This window comes from Morus notabilis, unplaced genomic scaffold (genome assembly GCF_000414095.1).
Source record: "Morus notabilis unplaced genomic scaffold, ASM41409v2 Scaffold182, whole genome shotgun sequence".
Taxonomy (NCBI): Eukaryota; Viridiplantae; Streptophyta; class Magnoliopsida; order Rosales; family Moraceae; genus Morus; species Morus notabilis.
This window is the reverse complement of record NW_010364641.1, coordinates 1-18,194: the sequence shown is the minus strand read 5'-3', so window position 1 is coordinate 18,194 and position 18,194 is coordinate 1. Positions and strand designations below refer to the sequence as shown.

The 18,194-nt window shown below is 39.0% G+C and overlaps 4 protein-coding genes across 4 annotated transcripts; all 4 read right to left on the bottom strand.

Moving 5' to 3' along the window:
- Positions 1-4,171, bottom strand: LOC21390604 (condensin-2 complex subunit H2). Its single transcript, XM_024171288.1, has 11 exons — positions 3,697-4,171; positions 3,506-3,605; positions 3,156-3,268; positions 2,937-3,079; positions 2,408-2,843; positions 2,124-2,305; positions 1,868-2,035; positions 1,672-1,770; positions 1,130-1,231; positions 833-991; positions 1-584 (listed from the first exon to the last, which is right to left on the bottom strand). Exons 1-11 carry the CDS (start codon positions 3,890-3,892, stop codon positions 204-206), a joined length of 2,079 nt encoding a protein of 692 aa, XP_024027056.1. The 5' UTR covers positions 3,893-4,171; the 3' UTR covers positions 1-203.
- Positions 4,172-8,967: 4,796 nt separating this feature from the next.
- LOC21390603 (condensin-2 complex subunit H2) lies at positions 8,968-11,290 on the bottom strand. Its single transcript, XM_024171289.1, is given in 7 exon segments — positions 8,968-9,361; positions 9,363-9,390; positions 9,516-9,951; positions 10,045-10,187; positions 10,264-10,376; positions 10,614-10,713; positions 10,815-11,290. Coding segments are annotated over 7 exon segments (1,092 nt in total). The 5' UTR covers positions 11,011-11,290; the 3' UTR covers positions 8,968-9,285.
- An 829-nt stretch (positions 11,291-12,119) lies between these two features.
- LOC21390602 (putative pectinesterase/pectinesterase inhibitor 28) lies at positions 12,120-14,742 on the bottom strand. Its single transcript, XM_010106829.2, has 3 exons — positions 14,409-14,742; positions 13,365-14,205; positions 12,120-12,957 (listed from the first exon to the last, which is right to left on the bottom strand). Exons 1-3 carry the CDS (start codon positions 14,601-14,603, stop codon positions 12,260-12,262), a joined length of 1,734 nt encoding a protein of 577 aa, XP_010105131.1. The 5' UTR covers positions 14,604-14,742; the 3' UTR covers positions 12,120-12,259.
- A 1,937-nt stretch (positions 14,743-16,679) lies between these two features.
- Positions 16,680-17,847, bottom strand: LOC21411259 (probable acyl-CoA dehydrogenase IBR3). The gene is made up of 3 exons (XM_024171292.1): positions 17,699-17,847; positions 17,285-17,389; positions 16,680-17,144 (listed from the first exon to the last, which is right to left on the bottom strand). Exons 1-3 carry the CDS (start codon positions 17,816-17,818, stop codon positions 16,953-16,955), a joined length of 417 nt encoding a protein of 138 aa, XP_024027060.1. The 5' UTR covers positions 17,819-17,847; the 3' UTR covers positions 16,680-16,952.
- Positions 17,848-18,194: the final 347 nt, after the last annotated feature.

Sequence of the window (18,194 nt, the reverse complement as noted above, 5' to 3'; positions counted from 1 at the left end):
CAAATAATACAAGAATAATGTCTTACCTAATGATTACATGCGAGTTATGTCATTAAATATTTTACACAACGAATTTTATCGTCGTTAGTTTTACCTACATCCAGAGTAATGAGATCACTCCTAGCTGTTTTTGATTATCTATAGAAAGAGAATTTCCTTAATGGTAAAAACAATGGGGACTAATACGCAAAACGACATCCGTGTCACCCTGCAGAATGTAGATCAACAGGCTCAACAAGCCTAGACCTTCTTCTCTTCTTTCCTTCAGGAGTGCACCGCAGAGCACCAATCTTTTTTACAGAAAATTTGCCATTCGGTTGCGATGGTGTCTCCCTTGATCCAAGTAAGTTAGACGAATCGACCGAGGGAGATTTAGATTTGTCTATCCCAAAGTTTTCATTACCACCCTTTCTAGATGATTTTCTTGCTGGAGACTTGACTCTCTTTCTAGACAAGCGAAAACAAGCTTCCTCCCTTCCCTTGTCATGGCTAAGGAGCCGAATGTGGAAAGGATTCGCCGTCGTATAGCAGAGAGACTGACAATCCACCCCACTTCTCTCCAACTCAACATCCCCATTGTTCACCTGAAAATCACAGGAGAACAAGAATGGACTCATTATGATCCAAAAGCAAGTACCCACTTTCTGGAACACCCAAAACTCATAGAGAAGTTTAGACATTGTGGAAATTTATGTACGGGCATGCATGTACATATGCACGTAAATATGTCTATTTGTTAGTAATAACCAATGCAGTATAAGTTTTGGCTAACTTGATGATGTTGTTGGATAGGAGGAAAAGTCCTACAGATAAGTTAAGACAAGGGAGTTACCAGTTGAAGAAGTGCAGAAAAGCTCCGAGCCACATGATATTTCTCTTGCCCTTTCACCACATCAGCAAATGACAAGACATTCGTATCTTCTGCTTCAAGGGATAGTTTGTTGAGAATTCTTTCGCCATACTTGTGAATATCAAATTCGGGGTGCGAGTCCTAGCCAAAAAAAAAAAAAAAAGGATTATTTTAATTCTAACAACGAGAGAAAATTGAGAGTAAAGTACAAAATATTGGCAGCGTTTTAAAAATAAACAAATTGACGCATAGAAAGGGAACAAAAGTAGATAAACTTACTTGCTCTTCCAAGTTGCGCTCAACTTTCTGTTTCCACGTAGTAACCCGTGCAGCCAATTCACTCTGCTTCTCAGTTTCAGCTATGCTTGCGAGGAGAGCATCCTATATAATGGAAAATGATTCGCAAACACCAGTTGAAGTTATCATTTAAAATTAAAAGGCATAAAACCATCCGCACAAGTGTATAATAGTTGATCCCACAGAGGAGAAATAAATATTAGAAACAAGCATAACTTGAAGCAAAAACAAACCTATATATAACATTAACAATATTTAGCATTTTTTAGAACCTACATAGAACTCCCTCTGTTTTCCAAGTGAGTTTATACTTTTTGCCTTTTCAGCTCAAACCTATTTATTAAAATAAATGCATGCAACCGAGTCACCACAAAAGCCTCACCCAACAGAACGGAAGAATGAAAGTTTAAAAGCATATATATATATATATATATATATATATATATAAGCTTGTCGGATAGAACGCAATTTAACTAAAAATCACCAGTGTAAGCAATAAGCAAAAGTCAAAGACTTGTGCTTACTAGGTGAGAGCGGCATAGATCTTCTAGGTTTGTATGAGAATTTGCATCGTCATGTCCAAAAGCATCATCACCGCCAAAGTTAGGACCATCTCCATCTTGCTGAATGGAGATTGGAGATCAATGAATAAACAATCAAAAGTATTTCCCAATGGTTCATAATATATATATAGAATAAGAAAATTACAATTGGCCAAACCTGTTCATTGTGAAAAGGTACATCTTCATCCATGTACTCTGGCATGTCATCATCAGGTTGCCCAAAATCAGGAACTCCATTATCATTTTCATTTTCCTCATTGCAATCCTCTGGATTGAGGAAGGCATCAAAAGTTTGATTTCCATCGCTAATAAGTTGTTGCCTCAGCTGCAATAAAGATCCGTCATATCACAAGAAAGGAGGCAAATAAAGCAACTAAACTTCCAGCTTAAAAAGGGGAAAAAGAAAAAGAAACCTTTTCATATGGTGGAGGAGATTGAGACTCCCTCCGCCTTTTTTGTCTTTCATGGGCATGATTTCGCATCTCCCATATTCTCCTAAGGTCAGGGCTTATCGTACCATGCAATCTCGCAGGAGGAAACAATGTAGATATCAATACACGCTTAACCCTGACCCCGTTCCTTTTAGGAGCTTTAACTGTTATGGAAAAAAAAAGGAAAAAATCAAGAGGACAATATTGTAAGATGCCTAGCAAAATTTAAAAACATAGCAAGCTAAAGAAACCAGCATTGAAATGACCTTTTCTAAAAGGTTTGATTTTCAAATTTCCAGGTTCATGGGGATTCAAAGGCCTCCAAGGATCATCATCATCATCTAAGTCATCAAAGTCTCCAGGTTCCGAATGCCTATCATCCATATCAAATCCATTTTTGCTATCATTAAATGTATTGGGAGCAGGAGGATCAGGCCCAATGTCGGAGTGATTAACGTCAAAGCTGCAACCAACCAGTGGAGACAGATTGATATTAGCATCCTGGTTCTTTCTAATGGATGACTTATAAGATGCTTCCCCAGAGTGTCTAGTAGGAGACTGGAAGCTTTTGTGAGCCATGCTTCCCTTATAAGCACTGTTCTTCCCTCTACCATCTTTATCCCCATCCAAATACTCATGAACTGCGGTTGCATCACACGGATCTAATAAAATGAAGCCTCGAAAAAGATCACTGGTGGCCAACTGCAATCATATTTGATACAATCAATGAATAGAGAGCCTACAAACATCAAGCAAGTGATGAACCTTTTCAACAAATGGAAACAAGTATAGTACCAGATACGATTCCAATTCCCCGGCATCACCACCACTATCTAAGCAATCACCTTCAAACACAACTAGATTTGCTGGGGCCTTCACAAAACAATTCAAAGAAGCGTCTCTATCCAATGTAGAATCTAAGCAGATATTTGCTTCCACTGCAAAGGGATTCTTCTTAAGCTACTTATTTCACAATGAACTTCTCAACCTAAAATTATCAAGAGCAAAAACTACCTGGTATATCATCTAAGTCCCAGAACAAATCATTTTCTTCATCGGCAACTTTCTTAGAACCAGCTGCACTTTCTTGAGGCTGATCTGGTGTCCCCTCTAATTGTTCTTCCTGCCTACATTCCCCAAAATCAAAGAAAGATAAAAATTCAAAATTTATTAGGAACCCATTATTGGTTTTCTCAAATTACTAAAAAGCATTGAAATTTGGAAAGATATATACTTGGGCAAACTTATATGGTTCAAAGAACTTAAATGGCGACACATAATAAGTCACAAAAGCAAATCTTTGTTGCCCTAATTTTCTAGACCATATTGAAAAGAAAAAAGTATTTGTAACTAAAAGAACAAACCTTTTACGAGAAAGGAACTCTAAAGCACGCAAAACCAACGAATAGAGATATTCGACCTTTCGACTATACACCTGAACCGAACCCTGAAGCAGTAAAGCAGCTACAAACCCAGAAAAGAAAATTTGAAAAATTAAAATTTTTTTTTTTCTAAATAAATAATAAATTGAATGGGCATAACGGAAAAGGCATACCTTCAGCGAAATTGACCGGAATAGGAGCGTCGTCACCGGTAGGAATCTCGCCGGAGCAAATCTTTAACAAATAGTCCTCGAGTTTGTGCGCAAGGTCTACTTCCCAATTCGACTCTGGGTCACGCTCTGCTGTAACCCTGTGGAATCCTCCTCCGCCGTTGCCACCGCCATTGTTGTCGTCTTTACCGTTACTCATTCTGCGTCGAGCGAATTGGAGCGTATCGAATTGTGGCGGCGTTGGAGTCTCATTTGGAAACCCTAAAGTTTTGAGCTCTGGGAGGAAAGGTTCGAGAGAAGGCGAAAATTTTGGGGCTTTGATTGGTTGCCGAGAAAAATGAGAGGGAAAATGTGAGAAAATGGGAGAAAATGTGTGGGTAATGGTGGAGCTTTGTTTACGGGGAGTGGGGGAGGAAAGAGAAGAAAGAGGGAGTTCAAAACAGGTTTCGATTAATCCTTTCCCGCTTCCTTTCCTTGTGATTTCTTTGGCATAGCATTTTTTTATTTTTATTTTTTCCCTTAATTTTTATATAATGTGCTGTTTTCCTTGGGCCGAATTTAGGCCCAAAGTCTGGGGAATCTTCTAACGATGGCCCATGGGCTTTATTGAATGGAGATTGGAGATCAATGAATAAACAATCAAAAGTATTTCCCAATGGTTCATAATATATATAGAATTAAGAAAATTACTGTTGGCCAAAGCTGTTCATTGTGAAAAGGTACATCTTCATCCATGTACTCTGGCATGTCATCATCAGGTTGCCCAAAATCAGGAACTCCATTATCATTTTCATTTTCCTCATTGCAATCCTCTGGATTGAGGAAGGCATCAAAAGTTTGATTTCCATCCCTAATAAGTTGTTGCCTCAGCTGTAATAAAGATCCGTCGTATCACAAGAAAAGAGGCAAATAAAGTAACTAAACTTCCAGCTTAAAAATGGGAAAAGAAAAAGAAACCTTTTCATATGGTGGAGGAGACTGAGACTCCTTCCGCCTTTTTTGTCTTTCATGGGCATGATTTTGCATCTCCCATATTCTCCTAAGGTCAGGGTGATATGAACCTCACCAACGACACGATGAGACCAAACACCAAACGCGGATTACAACCCTAATATCTTCAAGACGTAAGATTATTGAACCTTAACCTGTCGTCTATCAAGACGCGAATCAAGAACTACGAAAGATGAGGCACACTAAAATTATCAAGAATCACCCGTTAATCTTAATGATAAGTTCGATTGTTGAACGCCAGAAGAAAAATACTTGATAAGTTCAAAAGTTCTCTCAAGAACTAAGAAGAACAAAATATGCAAAACCTCAATATGATTATTCAATGATTCGTGAAAAACAAGTTTAACATCCATATTTATATATGATGCGATTTTAACCCTAAAGAAAAACTAAAAACGTTTAATTATCTAAGTCTAGGCCCAAACTTGGCATCCCTATTCTAATTCCAAATCCAATTCGGACCTATACAATTCCAAGGCCAATTCGGCCACAAATATTTCCCTAGGCCCAATTCGGCTAATTTAAGTTGGACTCCCTTTGCTAAGCCCTTTGCAATTCCACTTGAATCTTCTAGAACCTTAATCATTGTGACTAGGTTCTCTTCATTCGGATTTGGTCTTGTGTTGGGCCTCTAAGTGTTTGCCATGTCTCCAACTTGTTGAACCAGCCCGTTCCATGAATCTCTTGAATGTTGCGTTAGTCCTTGTGCTCCACCTATCGCATCATTCTCTCCCTCTTGAAAATGATTTGTCCTCAAATCGTCACCTCTTGGAAGAAGTTTTGAACATCTTTGCTCGGGATTACTTCGATAGGTAGGCCGGTTTGGAATTGATGCACCGGATATGAAGTCAATTTGATGTTCAATTCCCCGAATTGAAGGTAAACTAGAAGGCATCTCTTCATGAATTGGATCCTCAAACTCCTGCAAAAGAGAAACAACGTTGCTCGGCAAAGAACCGGCAAGATCGTTAGTATTTAAAAGGGCCTCCTTGTACATGAATACTATAAGGGGCTGTTCTGAAAGTAGAGCTCTCTTAATCTCCTTTTCTCTTCTCTCTTTTGCCTCTCTTTTATCCTTTACTTTTTGCATCTTTAGTTGGTCTTCAAGAACCTGTTTGGGAGTCAATGGGACAAGGGATATGGGTTGCCTTTTAATGGTAAAAGAGTACCTATTGGTGAAACCGTCATGTGTGACTCGCCGACTGTACTACCATGGTTTTCCTAATAGGATGTGACATGCGTGCATAGGTACCACGTCACAAAGCACCTCATCCTTATATTTCTTAATGGAAAACGTCACGATCACCTGTTTTGTTACCTTGATTTCTCCGCAATTATTCAGCCATTGAAGCCGGTATGGTCGTAGATGTTTCAAGGTAGGTAACGCCAATTTCTCCACAACTTAGGTGCTGGCTACATTTGTGCAACTCCCACCATCAATGATAAGGCTGTAAACTTTGTTATTTACAAAGCACCGCGTATGAAACAAGTTCTCCCGTTGGTTGTTTTCTTCTTCCTTAACCTACACATTAAGGACTCGCCTTGCCATTAATGCTTCTCCTTCCACCGTATGTTGTCATTCATAGGCATCTTCAAGAGGTGGCATGTCATCTACCTCTTCTTCCTCTTCATCCGACTCAATCTCTCCTTAAGCGTTTATCACCATCACCTTTCTATTCAGACATTGGCTAGCTATGTGCCCCCTGTCTTGACATTTAAAACATTTAATGTCGCGGTTTCTATTTGTAGAAGATTCAAGGCTACCTTGTTTTGATGTCTCAGCTTGCTTGGCATCTTTAAAGGGTTCGTTCTTAAGTCTTGGCATAGGAAATTCATCCCGTTTAGGGGCTGGTTCCCATGAGTTTGGGGCAGCCACGTTCACTCCCCTCCTAGCCATGTTCATTCTTTTTAATTGTTGTTCCACTTTGATGGCTTGGTGCACCATATCCGTTAGCTCCACATAATGTTGCATCTCTACTACATCCCCTATTTCACGATTTAGACCATGCAAGAATCTTGCCATGGTTGCTTCATGGTTCTATTCTACATTTGCACGGATCATTGCAATTTCCATCTCTTTGTAGTAATCATCTACGCTCTTGGAACCTTGAGTTAGGCGTTGCAATTTGTTATACAATTCCCGGTGATAGTAGCTTGGAACAAAACACCGCCTCATGATGGTCTTCATCTCGTTCTATGTCTCAACCGAATGTTCTCGGTTTCTTCTTCTATCCTGCAACAAGTGGTCCCACCAAACGATATTGCAGCGAGTTTTACCTTTTTGATCTCCGAGTAGTTATGACAATCAAAGATCATCTCCATACATTTCTCCCACTCAAGATACACCTCAGGATCACTCTTCCTTTGGAAGGATGGAATCTTTACCTTAATGCTCCCCAAATCATCATCTTGCCTAGGTCTACCCATCCTAACTTCTCTATTCCCTCTCCCAAACCTGTCCCGATTCATTGGTGGATCCTCAAGCTCCTCTAACTCCTCTTCATCCTCAAACTCACCTCATCAATTCCCTGTTGGCACATGCCTATGTGGCTGCCTAATAAGTTTAGTTTGTTGCACTACTTCTTCCAGCTTATCCATCCTCTCATGAAGTTATTCTAATTCGACCCTCATCATCCGTTTTATCTCCCCTACCAACGCCTGCATTTGTAGATTTGGAATTTGTAGATTCGAATTGGCTTCTTGTTGAACCTCTTCAGTTCGACGTTCGCCTTAGTTGTGAGACATGATTAAAATCTGCAAAACAAAGTTAGAAACCTCACAAGCACTCCCTCACGTGTTTCACTCCCTTATGTGTTTCATTCTTTACACTCGTGTTTGTCACTCAATGGCTTTTACCCTTTATTGTTCTCACCACTTTTTTTTTTTTTTTTTTTTTTTTTTTTTTTTTTTTTTTTCTCCTTTTTTTTTTTTTTTTTTTTTTTTTTTTTTTTTTTCACTCGTTATGTCTTCTCTAGTTCTTAATCGGACTCAAAAGCACTCAAGTTTTTCAAGTAACAATCAAATTGATAACAACCGAACAAACCAGTAAAATTAAAGAAGGCTTTGAAACTAATGAAAACAAGTGAATTTTAGCCCGAAAAATGGTGTCGGCGGGCTATGCCCGGCCGCTATTGTAGAGCTCAAAAAGAGCTTTGATTTGATATATTATGGGCCCCGTAACGATTTCTGGATCAAAAGTTATAGCTATTCCAAGTCACAGTCGTCCGATTTCTTTTTTTTTTTCCTCGAATTCTCTCTTTTTAAAAACGTAAAGCTTTGGCTAATAAAAGAACCTAAATCAAGTTTTATTGAGACTAAGGCCTCGTTCACTTCGCTGATTCGAGTTTAGAATTCGAGTTAAGATGTGATTTTATGTGAGAGCTTTTTATTGTAGCAAAAAAGTTAGATGTGATTGTTTGTGAGAGCTTTTTACTGTAGAAAAACTCGAATCAACGAAGTGAACGGGGCCTAAGACTCCTTATAGAAGTTTTCGGCCAAAGATAACAAACAAGGAAGGAAAACCTAATTGAGTTCCAACTAGGTTTAGGAAAAGCTCTATCCTAAATTCGACCAAAGATAGCAACAAGGAAGGAAGGATTTAGAAGCTCTCTTAAATTCGGCCTCAAGAAACCCTATGAATTCTGTCTTTTTTTTTTTTTTTTTTTGAGAATAGGAAATTTGACCTCAACAAGGAATATAACCCCTAGAGGATAATTGACCTCAACAAGATGTTCGGCCTCAAGAAACCCTAGGAACCCGACTCTTTTTTTTTTTTTGAATAATTCAAAAATTCCAAAGCAAAGCAAGAACAAAAGGAAGAACTCAAAATTGAAACCTTAAGACCCTAAGAAAACGATTAAAGATAGTCAAACTTGCCTTGGAATCAAAGTTCTGATACCAACAGATATGAACCTCGCCAACGACGCGACGAGACCCAACACCAAACGCAGATCACAATCTCAAGATCTTCAAGACGCAAAATTGTTAAGTCTTAACCCGTTGTCTATCAAGACGCGAATCAAGAACTACGAAAGATGAAGAACACCACACCAAGATTATCAAGAATCACCCATTAATCTTAATGATAAGTTCAATTGTTAAACGCCACAAGAAAAATACATGATAAGTTCAAAAGTTCTCTCAAGAACCAAGAAGCACAAAATATGCAAAATCTCAATATGATTATTCAATGATTCATGAAAAACGAGTTTAACATCCCTATTTATATAGGATGCGATTTTAACCCGAAAAAAAAACTAAAAACGTTTAATCATCTAAGTCTAGGCCCAAACTCGGCATCCCTATTCTAATTCCAAATCCAATTCGGACCTATACAATTCCAAGGCCAATTCGGCCACAAATATTTCCCTAGGCCCAATTCGGCTAATTTAAAATGGACTCCCCTTGCTAAGCCCTTTGCCATTCCACTTAAATCTTCTAGAACCTTAATCATGGTGACTAGGTTCTCTTCATTTGGATTTGGTTTTGTAATGGGCCTCCAAGTGTTTGTCATGTCTCCAACTTATTGAACTAGCCCGTTCAATGAATCTCTTAAATGTTGTGCTAGTCTTTATGCTCCACCTATCGCATCACATGGCTTATCATACCATGCAATCTCGCAGGAGGAAACAATGTTGATATCAATACACGCTTAACCCTCACCCCCATTCCTTTTAGGAGCTTTAACTGTTATGGAAAAAAAAAAGGAAAAAATCAAGAGGACAATATTGTTAGATTCCTAGCAAAATTTTAAAACATAGCAAGCAAAATTTTAAAACACGGCAAGCTAAAGAAACCAGTATTGAAATGACCTTTTCTAAAAGGTTTGATTTTCAAATTTCCAGGTTCATGGGGATTCAAAGGCCTCCAAGGATCATCATCATCATCTAAGTCATCAAAGTCTCCAGGTTCCGAATGCCTATAATCCATATCAAATCCATTGTTGCTATCATTAAATGTATTGGGGGCAGGAGGATCAGGCCCAATGTCAGAGTGATTAACGTCAAAGCTGCAACCAACCAGTGGAGACGGATTGATATTAGCATCCTGGTTCTTTCTAACGGATAACTTATAAGAAGCTCCCCCAGAGTGTCTAGTAGGAGACTGGAAGCTTTTGTGAGCCATGCTTCCCCTATAAGCACTGTTCTTCCCTATACCATCTTTATCCCCATCCAAATACTCATGAACTGCGGTTGCATCACACGGATCTAATAAAATGAAGCCTCGAAAAAGATCACTGGTGGCCAACTGCAATCATATTTGATACAATCAATGAATAGAGAGCCTACAAACATCAAGCAAGTGATGAACCTTTTCAACAAATGGAAACAAGTATAGTACCAGATACGATTCCAATTCCCCGGCATCACCACCACTATCTAAGCAATCACCTTCAAACACAACTAGATTTGCTGGGGCCTTCACAAAACAATTCAAAGAAGCGTCTCTATCCAATGTAGAATCTAAGCAGATATTTGCTTCCACTGCAAAGGGATTCTTCTTAAGCTACTTATTTCACAATGAACTTCTCAACCTAAAATTATCAAGAGCAAAAACTACCTGGTATATCATCTAAGTCCCAGAACAAATCATTTTCTTCATCGGCAACTTTCTTAGAACCAGCTGCACTTTCTTGAGGCTGATCTGGTGTCCCCTCTAATTGTTCTTCCTGCCTACATTCCCCAAAATCAAAGAAAGATAAAAATTCAAAATTTATTAGGAACCCATTATTGGTTTTCTCAAATTACTAAAAAGCATCGAAATTTGGAAAGATATATACTTGGGCAAACTTATATGGTCCAAAGAACTTAAATGGCGACACATAATAAGTCACAAAAGCAAATCTTTGTTGCCCTAATTTTCTAGACCATATTGAAAAGAAAAAAGTATTTGTAACTAAAAGAACAAACCTTTTACGAGAAAGGAACTCTAAAGCACGCAAAACCAAGGAATAGAGATATTCGACCTTTCGACTATACACCTGAACGGAACCCTGAAGCAGTAAAGCAGCTACAAACCCAGAAAAGAAAATTTGAAAAATTATAAAAAAAAAATAAATTTTTTTTTCTAAATAAATAATAAATTGAACGGGCATAACGGAAAAGGCATACCTTCAGCGAAATTGGCCGGAATAGGAGCGTCGTTACCGGTTGGAATCTCGCCGGAGCAAATCTTTAACAAATAGTCCTTGAGTTTGTGCGCAAGATCTACTTCCCAATTCGACTTTAGGTCACGCTCTGCTGTAACCCTGTGGAATCCTCCTCCGCCGCTGCCGCCGCCATTGTTGTCTTCTTTACCGTTACTCATTCTGCGTCGAGCGAATTGGAGCGTATCGAATTGTGGCGGCGTTGGAGTCTCATTTGGAAACCCTAAGGTTTTGAGCTCTGGGAGGAAAGATTCGAGAGAAGGCGAAAAGTTTGGGGCTTTGATTGGTTGCCGAGAAAAATGAGAGGGAAAATGTGAGAAAATGGGAGAAAATGTGTGGGTAAGGTGGAGCTTTGTTTTCGGGGAGTGGGGGAGGAAAGAGACGAAAGAGGGAGTTCAAAACAGGTTTCGATTAATCCTTTCCCGCTTCCTTTCCCTGTGATCTCTTTGGCATAGCATTTTTTTATTTTTTACTTTTTCCCCTAATTTTTATATAATGTGCTGTTTTCCTTGGGCCGAATTTAGGCCCAAAGTCTGGGGTATCTGCTAATGATGGCCCATGGGCTTTATTGATTCACTTCACTTCTCGGCACACATAAACACCCAACTCTCAAAAAAAAAAAAAAAAAAAAGAGAGAGAGAAACTGAAATAGAGTGGTGCTAACATTAGTAATGGGAGTGAAAATTGGCGTTGGGAGTGTAATTAAGTAAGGTACATTTTGTTTTAAGGTTCATTTAGTTCGTTAATTTGAATTTTTAATTCAAATTGAGATATAATTTTATATTAAAATTTTTTACTGTAATAAAAAAATTAAATACGACTGTTTTTAAGAACTAACAAAACTTGAATCGGTAAAAATGAATAGGTCTTTATTATATTAGTGGATCTCATGAGTCATGATTATTATATTTTAGAGTAATTTATCCTCACCAAACAATATAAAATTTTTACATTTTTTAAATACTATCATATTTTTTTACCCTTCTTTTCTTCTATTATATATCGGCTTAAGATGCACCAAATTTAAAGAAAGAATAGGCTAAATTCTTAATTTTCTCCTTTTTCCCCCTAAATCAAAAGGGATATAGAGGACACAACGACATCAATAGTTCTATTTTTTCTGAATAAAAAGAATATCGGAAAAAAAATAAAAAAGAACAAATACATAATCGCTTGGTCAACTTTTATAATTTCTTCCAACAAATTAAAATAAGTCAATTAATTTTCTTCACCGCGCATTCACATATGCTTTGTAGAATCCAACTCCAACAATTCTTCTACTTATTCATTTCCCTTTGAGAAATATTCTTTCCCATTAATTAGCAACGAAAGCACAAATAATCAAATTCTCAATAAAGAAAGAAATAATTTAAAAAAAAAAACCATAACCAAAACGATGTCGTACGTTTCCTACACATTCAACATGCCAGAGACGTAAGGCACACCAGCGGCCTTAATCCACCAGTCCCCACGTATGAACCTCCCAGGAGTATACTCCACCGCGCGCTGAGCCGGAACCTTTTTGATGCCGCGCCACTTGACCCTTCCGTCGAGCTTAGACCCCGGTCCTCGGTTCAAAATCTCGGTGTAGAAGCAAGTATTCAAGGCGAAATCGCCGGCCCAAGGCAACCACCCTTCTGGTGCAATGACATCGTCAATGCGGGAATTCATGATGATCGTCCTCGAGAATTCCTTCCAGGGTCTCCCCAAGTACCCCTTGTTCTGGTCCTTGACGGGGAGGTAAGCCGGGTCGCCGGTGATGGTGCAGTTCTGGAGGACGAGGGCGGTCGCCTCGCGCCTTTCGGTGCGGCCCTGCGCGGTGACAATGCAGTTTTGGTTGTCCAGCGGCTTCCGGATCACCATCTTGCAGTTTTGGAAGACAGCCGCGGAGTCGCCGAAGATGAAGTCGATGGTGCCGGTGATGACGCAGTCGCGGTAGAATTGGCGGTGGGTGTGGGCGTAGAGGGTGTCTTGGTATCCGTCCATGTGACAGTTGTAGAAGATTGACATGTCAGACTGTACGCGAAGGGCCACAGCTTGGTGCTTCTGTGGCCCCGCCGAGTTCTCGAACCCGATGTCCTTCGCAATGAAGTTGCTTCCGATCACGGCTATAAGAACGCACATTATGTTAGTGAATTTAATTTAAAAACTTAAGGTAAACCAATAATAGTCTTATGTATTAATGCAAATAATAATGTTATGCATCACATCACAAGAATGTTGAATCAACTATCAACAATGTAGTACTAAAAAGAGAAAAATTTGACATGAAAGCCTTTGTTTAGGGAAATAAAAATACTTTCATTTGCATTGTTATCTTCGATTTACCGTTTTATATATCTCCTATAATTTGCCCTCTAAAAACAAGGAAATTTGACATGCGTATTTTCAACAGATTTGCATGTTATATATAATAGGATATAACTCTAATTAAACATACATACATACATACACATATACATATATAAAAAGAGATGTATATAATAGATGGATAGTATCTTCGAAAAAAACTTACAAACAGTGGCGGTCTTGAAAGTCTGGACACCATCAATGAAGTTCAAACTGCCGGTGATCCTTGTCTTAGTGGGGCCATCTCCGATGATCATAACATGAGTCATGCTCTTAGCAAACATGACTTGCTCCTTATAAACCCCTTGCTTAATATAAATCACAAACGTCTTGTTTCCCTTCTTCGGAATATCCTTCAAAGCCTCATTCACCGTCCTGTACTTGCCACTCCCGTCCTTCGCCACCACCACGTCTGCCTTTATCGTCTTCCCCGTCGCCTGGAGAAGCCTCCTCTTCCCGTCGCTCAGCCACGACAGCTCCGTGTCGTCGCCGTCCTCGCTCGAAAGGAGCCTCCTGCTCACGTTGAAAGGAAGGTTGTAGCTGGCCAAAATGGAGGAAATCTCCGTCACCATGGCGAGTCCGTTGCTGGTGAGCTCCTGGGAGCTTCTCAGCATCGCCTTCATCCTCAAGCCCGCCTCACCGGTCGTGTTTTCGAAGCCGTCGAGGCAGGTCTGCTCGTAGGTTATCGCCCCGCTGAGCCAGATTTTTAGGTCGTCGACATACTCGTCGAGCTTTTCGTATTCGAAGGGTCCAATTCTGTCGAAGGACTCCTTGAGGTCGTCGATGGCGTATTTTAGGAGCTCGTCGCAGTTGGAGAGGGCCTGGTTTGTTCGGGAGTCCTTGGCGAGCTCTTTCAATGTTGAGGAGTTTCTAATGGCGGCGGAGATGTGGTCGATGGCGACGTTGAAGGCCGCTTTGATGAGCTCCTTCGGGTCGCTGGTGTTGCCGGCGGCGGAGGTGAGGCTGTTTTCGCAGGTCTCCCTGTAGTCCGTTGGCTGGCAGATGGCCTGGATTCAGTGGCAAAAACTTTGGGATTATATTATTATTATTTTTTAAATAAAAATGAACGTAATTATATATTTCAATTATTGAGTGCGGATGCCGTTATAATTTTTCTTATAAAATGAGAACGTATCGTATTTATAAATAAGAACTTAAAATTTTAAAGAGTACAAGTGGGGACCACTTTAACATGTGGCTCCGCCACTACCTGAATGGCCTTAGTGGTGGTGGAGACGCTGGGAGGAGGGCTGGTGGGGGCGGCCGATTGGCTGTCGGATTCACTGCGGTTGAAACCGACCGCCACCGCCACCACCATCGCTACGAGGATCAATGCCGAGGTGCCGATTATGGCGATCTTCTTCTTCCTCTGGCCTCCATTGCTATTTTGTCCCCCAAACGGCATCTTGTCTGGAAGAAGATTGATGTTTCTAAGGTTTTTTTTTTTTTTTTTTTTTTGTATTATTTTGTTTTTCTTTTTGTTATATTTTTCGTTTTGCCTTGTCAAATATAAAGAGGTGAGAAGAGGTTGTGATGCCCCTTGGGCCAAGATAATGGGGGGTTTGTTTTGTTTAAATGGGGGGATGGATATATATCATTTGTGGAAGTGAAAGAGGAAGCCAAAAACAGAATGTGTTTTTTTTTTTTTTTTTTTTTTTTTTTTTTTTTTTTTTTTTTTTTTTTTTTTTTTTTTTTTTAAGAAAAGACAGTTAATTTCTGGTAAGAAAATGTGGGGTTGTGGTAAAGGACAAAACTAAAGGTCGTTAGTATTTTCCAAATTTGAGAGCACTTCAGCCAAAACTTCTTGTTGAGGCTTACAAATAGGTCTTCCATTCTAGACCATTTGTTTGGGTTATGACTTCTCTTCTCCCGCAACAGCACTGTTTATATTTAGTTCTGCCGAACTTTTTTGGTTTTTCATTACATATATATATATATATATATATATATACACACGTGGATGAAGCATTTTGGATTAGCTGATTTATTTTGAGATTAAACAATTGGCGGATATAAAAGCTTCTTCATTTGAGTCCATTTGGGCATGTGCAAGCATGCCTTTAGTTCTAGTGCACTGTTATTCCAAAAATATCTATGGAACTCAAAATATGTTCTATAAAAAAAGGTATTGTCTAGTATGACAATAAACGTTGCTTTTAAAAAAATAAAATAAAAAAAAAACAGCCTCCATTTGTTGAAGATGACTGTGAGTACGAGAACACCTATTATATATGACCATGATGATTAAGGGTATGTTATATAAGTTGAAATTGCATATAAAGATAAAATTCCTCCAATAATTATGACCCTTATAACACTTTGCCCCTTAAATTTTAAAACGTAACATCCGTTCTCCCTGAACTTTATTCCGTTAACAAGTTTTCTCCTTTTGTTACAATGAGTGACGGAATTCGCCATATGTCAGGCACATGACCCATCTGAGGAGAGTAATTCTAGACTAATTCTGAAACTAGATCTCTTGCACATAAAATTTCTCCACTGTCAAGCCACTTTCACAATTTGAAAAAAAAAAAAACACTCACTCTCTCTAATTTCTCTCTTTCTCGATTATCGCTCTATCTCTGAGAAATTTTAAAAAAATCCCAAACCTGAGAAATTAGATCTCCACCTGCAACATCGATGGGGTTGGGTTGCCGAGGCCGGATAGAGAGTCGAGATGGGGCTGGAGAGAGAGAAGAGCAGGGTTGGGCGCAACGGTGGTGCGTCGCAGGAGGGCTAGGTTTGCCGGGGTTGGAGAAGGAGGAGCACGGGTCGCGTGACGATGGTGGGTCACGGCGTGTGATGGATTTGGGTCACCGAGGCTGAAGAGGGAGGAGGCACAGTGGGTTGGTGAGACGATGACGGCTGGGCTTGCCGGATAGAGAAGAGGAGAAGAAGAAGGCGCCTCGTGTTAGAAATTAGAAATTGGAAAAAATGGAAATTAGAAAGAAAGAAAGTCAGAGAGAGATAGACGAGAGAGAGAGAGGGGAAGAGATGATTTTCTTTTGTTTTTTCTTATTATTTTTTTATATTTTCAGAGGATATAAGTGTAATTACACTTTTAATTTTCACTAAATAAGTGACACGTGCAATTTCCGTCACTCGTTGCAACAGAAGGGAAAAACTTGTTAACGGAATAAAGTTTGGAAAGAGCGGATGTTACGTTTTAAAATTCGAAGGACAAAGTATTATAAGAATTATAATTCGGAGAGAATTTTTAAAATTAATCCAAGATGATAATATATACTGCTTATTCTTTGATTCATTAAAAAAAAAAAATTTGGGTTTCTCTATGCGTTCCATCTTCCATACTCTTTATTGTGTAGCCAGTAGCCATCGCCCAGGAGAAGGCCAAACACGCTTTACTTTTTTAACCGTCTTCTTTCATTCTAACCCTTCTCTTTCTCCAAATTATAAAGCCTGATTTGAACAACCACTCTTGCAATTTTTTTTTTTTTAAACCCGGGTTGGCGATAATCTAACTCTTAATACAAGCAACAAGAAAACGAGAATTATTATTTCAAAGGGTAACATATAAATTGAAAGTAAATAAATCTGATGATAAACATTTTATTCTGAACATGCTCATTATTTCTCTGGTTACATTTACCAGCATCATGCCAACAACATTTTCTCTAGCTTATCCTCTCTCCCTCTCACTCCTCTGCTTTATTTATTTTTTTGAAATCTGTCCTCTGTTTTATTGTTACAGAGATATGAGATTATTTTCTCTTTTATCTTCAATCCCAAGATCTCAAAGCTTAGCCCTCCTAAGTTCTAACTTGGCAATAGTACCCAAATGAACTTCATCCGGACCATCTGCGATTCGCAATGTTCTTGCGGTCGCCCAAAGATGTGCAAGAGCAGTGTCTGAGGATAAGCCTGCAGCACCATGCACTTGCATTGCCCTGTCAAGCACCTTCAGCGCCATGTTTGGAGCTGCCACCTGCTCCACAGATCACCAATTCAGTTCGCAAGAAATATGCAATTCATATATTTAATATGAAGTAGAACAGAGAATCAGAAGCTAGTCCATGCAACTTATAAAAATGGTACAATTTAGCTCAGCTCCAAAACGAGATTTACCTTGGCCATTGCTATTGTCCCCCGGGCTCTTTTATTTCCTAGTCTATCAAGCTGGTCAGCTGCTTCGAGAACCAACAATCTAGCCTTCTCAAGCTCTATACGACACTGAACGACAGAAGGGCGATTTAAGAAGAAATACCATCACCATGTGTTGTGAAGGTAATTAAAGTACAGTTAAATGGTTAGGCATACTGGAAGATTCGATTTAAATAAAATTTCAAGATTATTACTTCATTGGAATGACAGGTAACAAAAATCTGAAAGGTTGCGCAGTCAAGTTACCACTAAGATTAACCAGTTAGTCTATAGTTAATATTACAAAGTTTAAGATTCTTACTACCCTCAAAGGATTCTTAATGAATCTAAGAACATAAAATTCCTCTTGTGCTATCACATGGTACTAAATTGATATACCTTCGCCAAATCTGAAAGGAAAGAACCTTGCTCAGCAATCAACTTCCCAAAGACTCTTCTACTAAGAGCCCTTTGAACCATCATCTGCATGCCACGCTCAGCAGCACCTATCAACCTCATGCAATGATGCAACCTTCCTGGACCGAGCCTACCCTAAAAAGATGTAAATTCAAGACAAAAAGTGAGAAGTATGTTTCACTCCACCAAGTATCTGGAAGAAAAACATCATCAATTATGACGCAGCCAGTCACAAAAGTCATGGATAACTTATAAATAAAAATGATTTTCAATGTCCATTTAGACAATCCTCAGAATGAAATACTTTCGCTCCGTGGAAAACTTTTAGCAAACTTTTTATAACTATAGGAAAGTTCTTGGGATACAAAAACACAATATGGAAAATAACAATAAATATAAAGTTAATAAACCAATATACAATATCTATTCGAAAAATACAATAAGAATTTTGGAGCTAATTAAAGTCCTCAATCACATG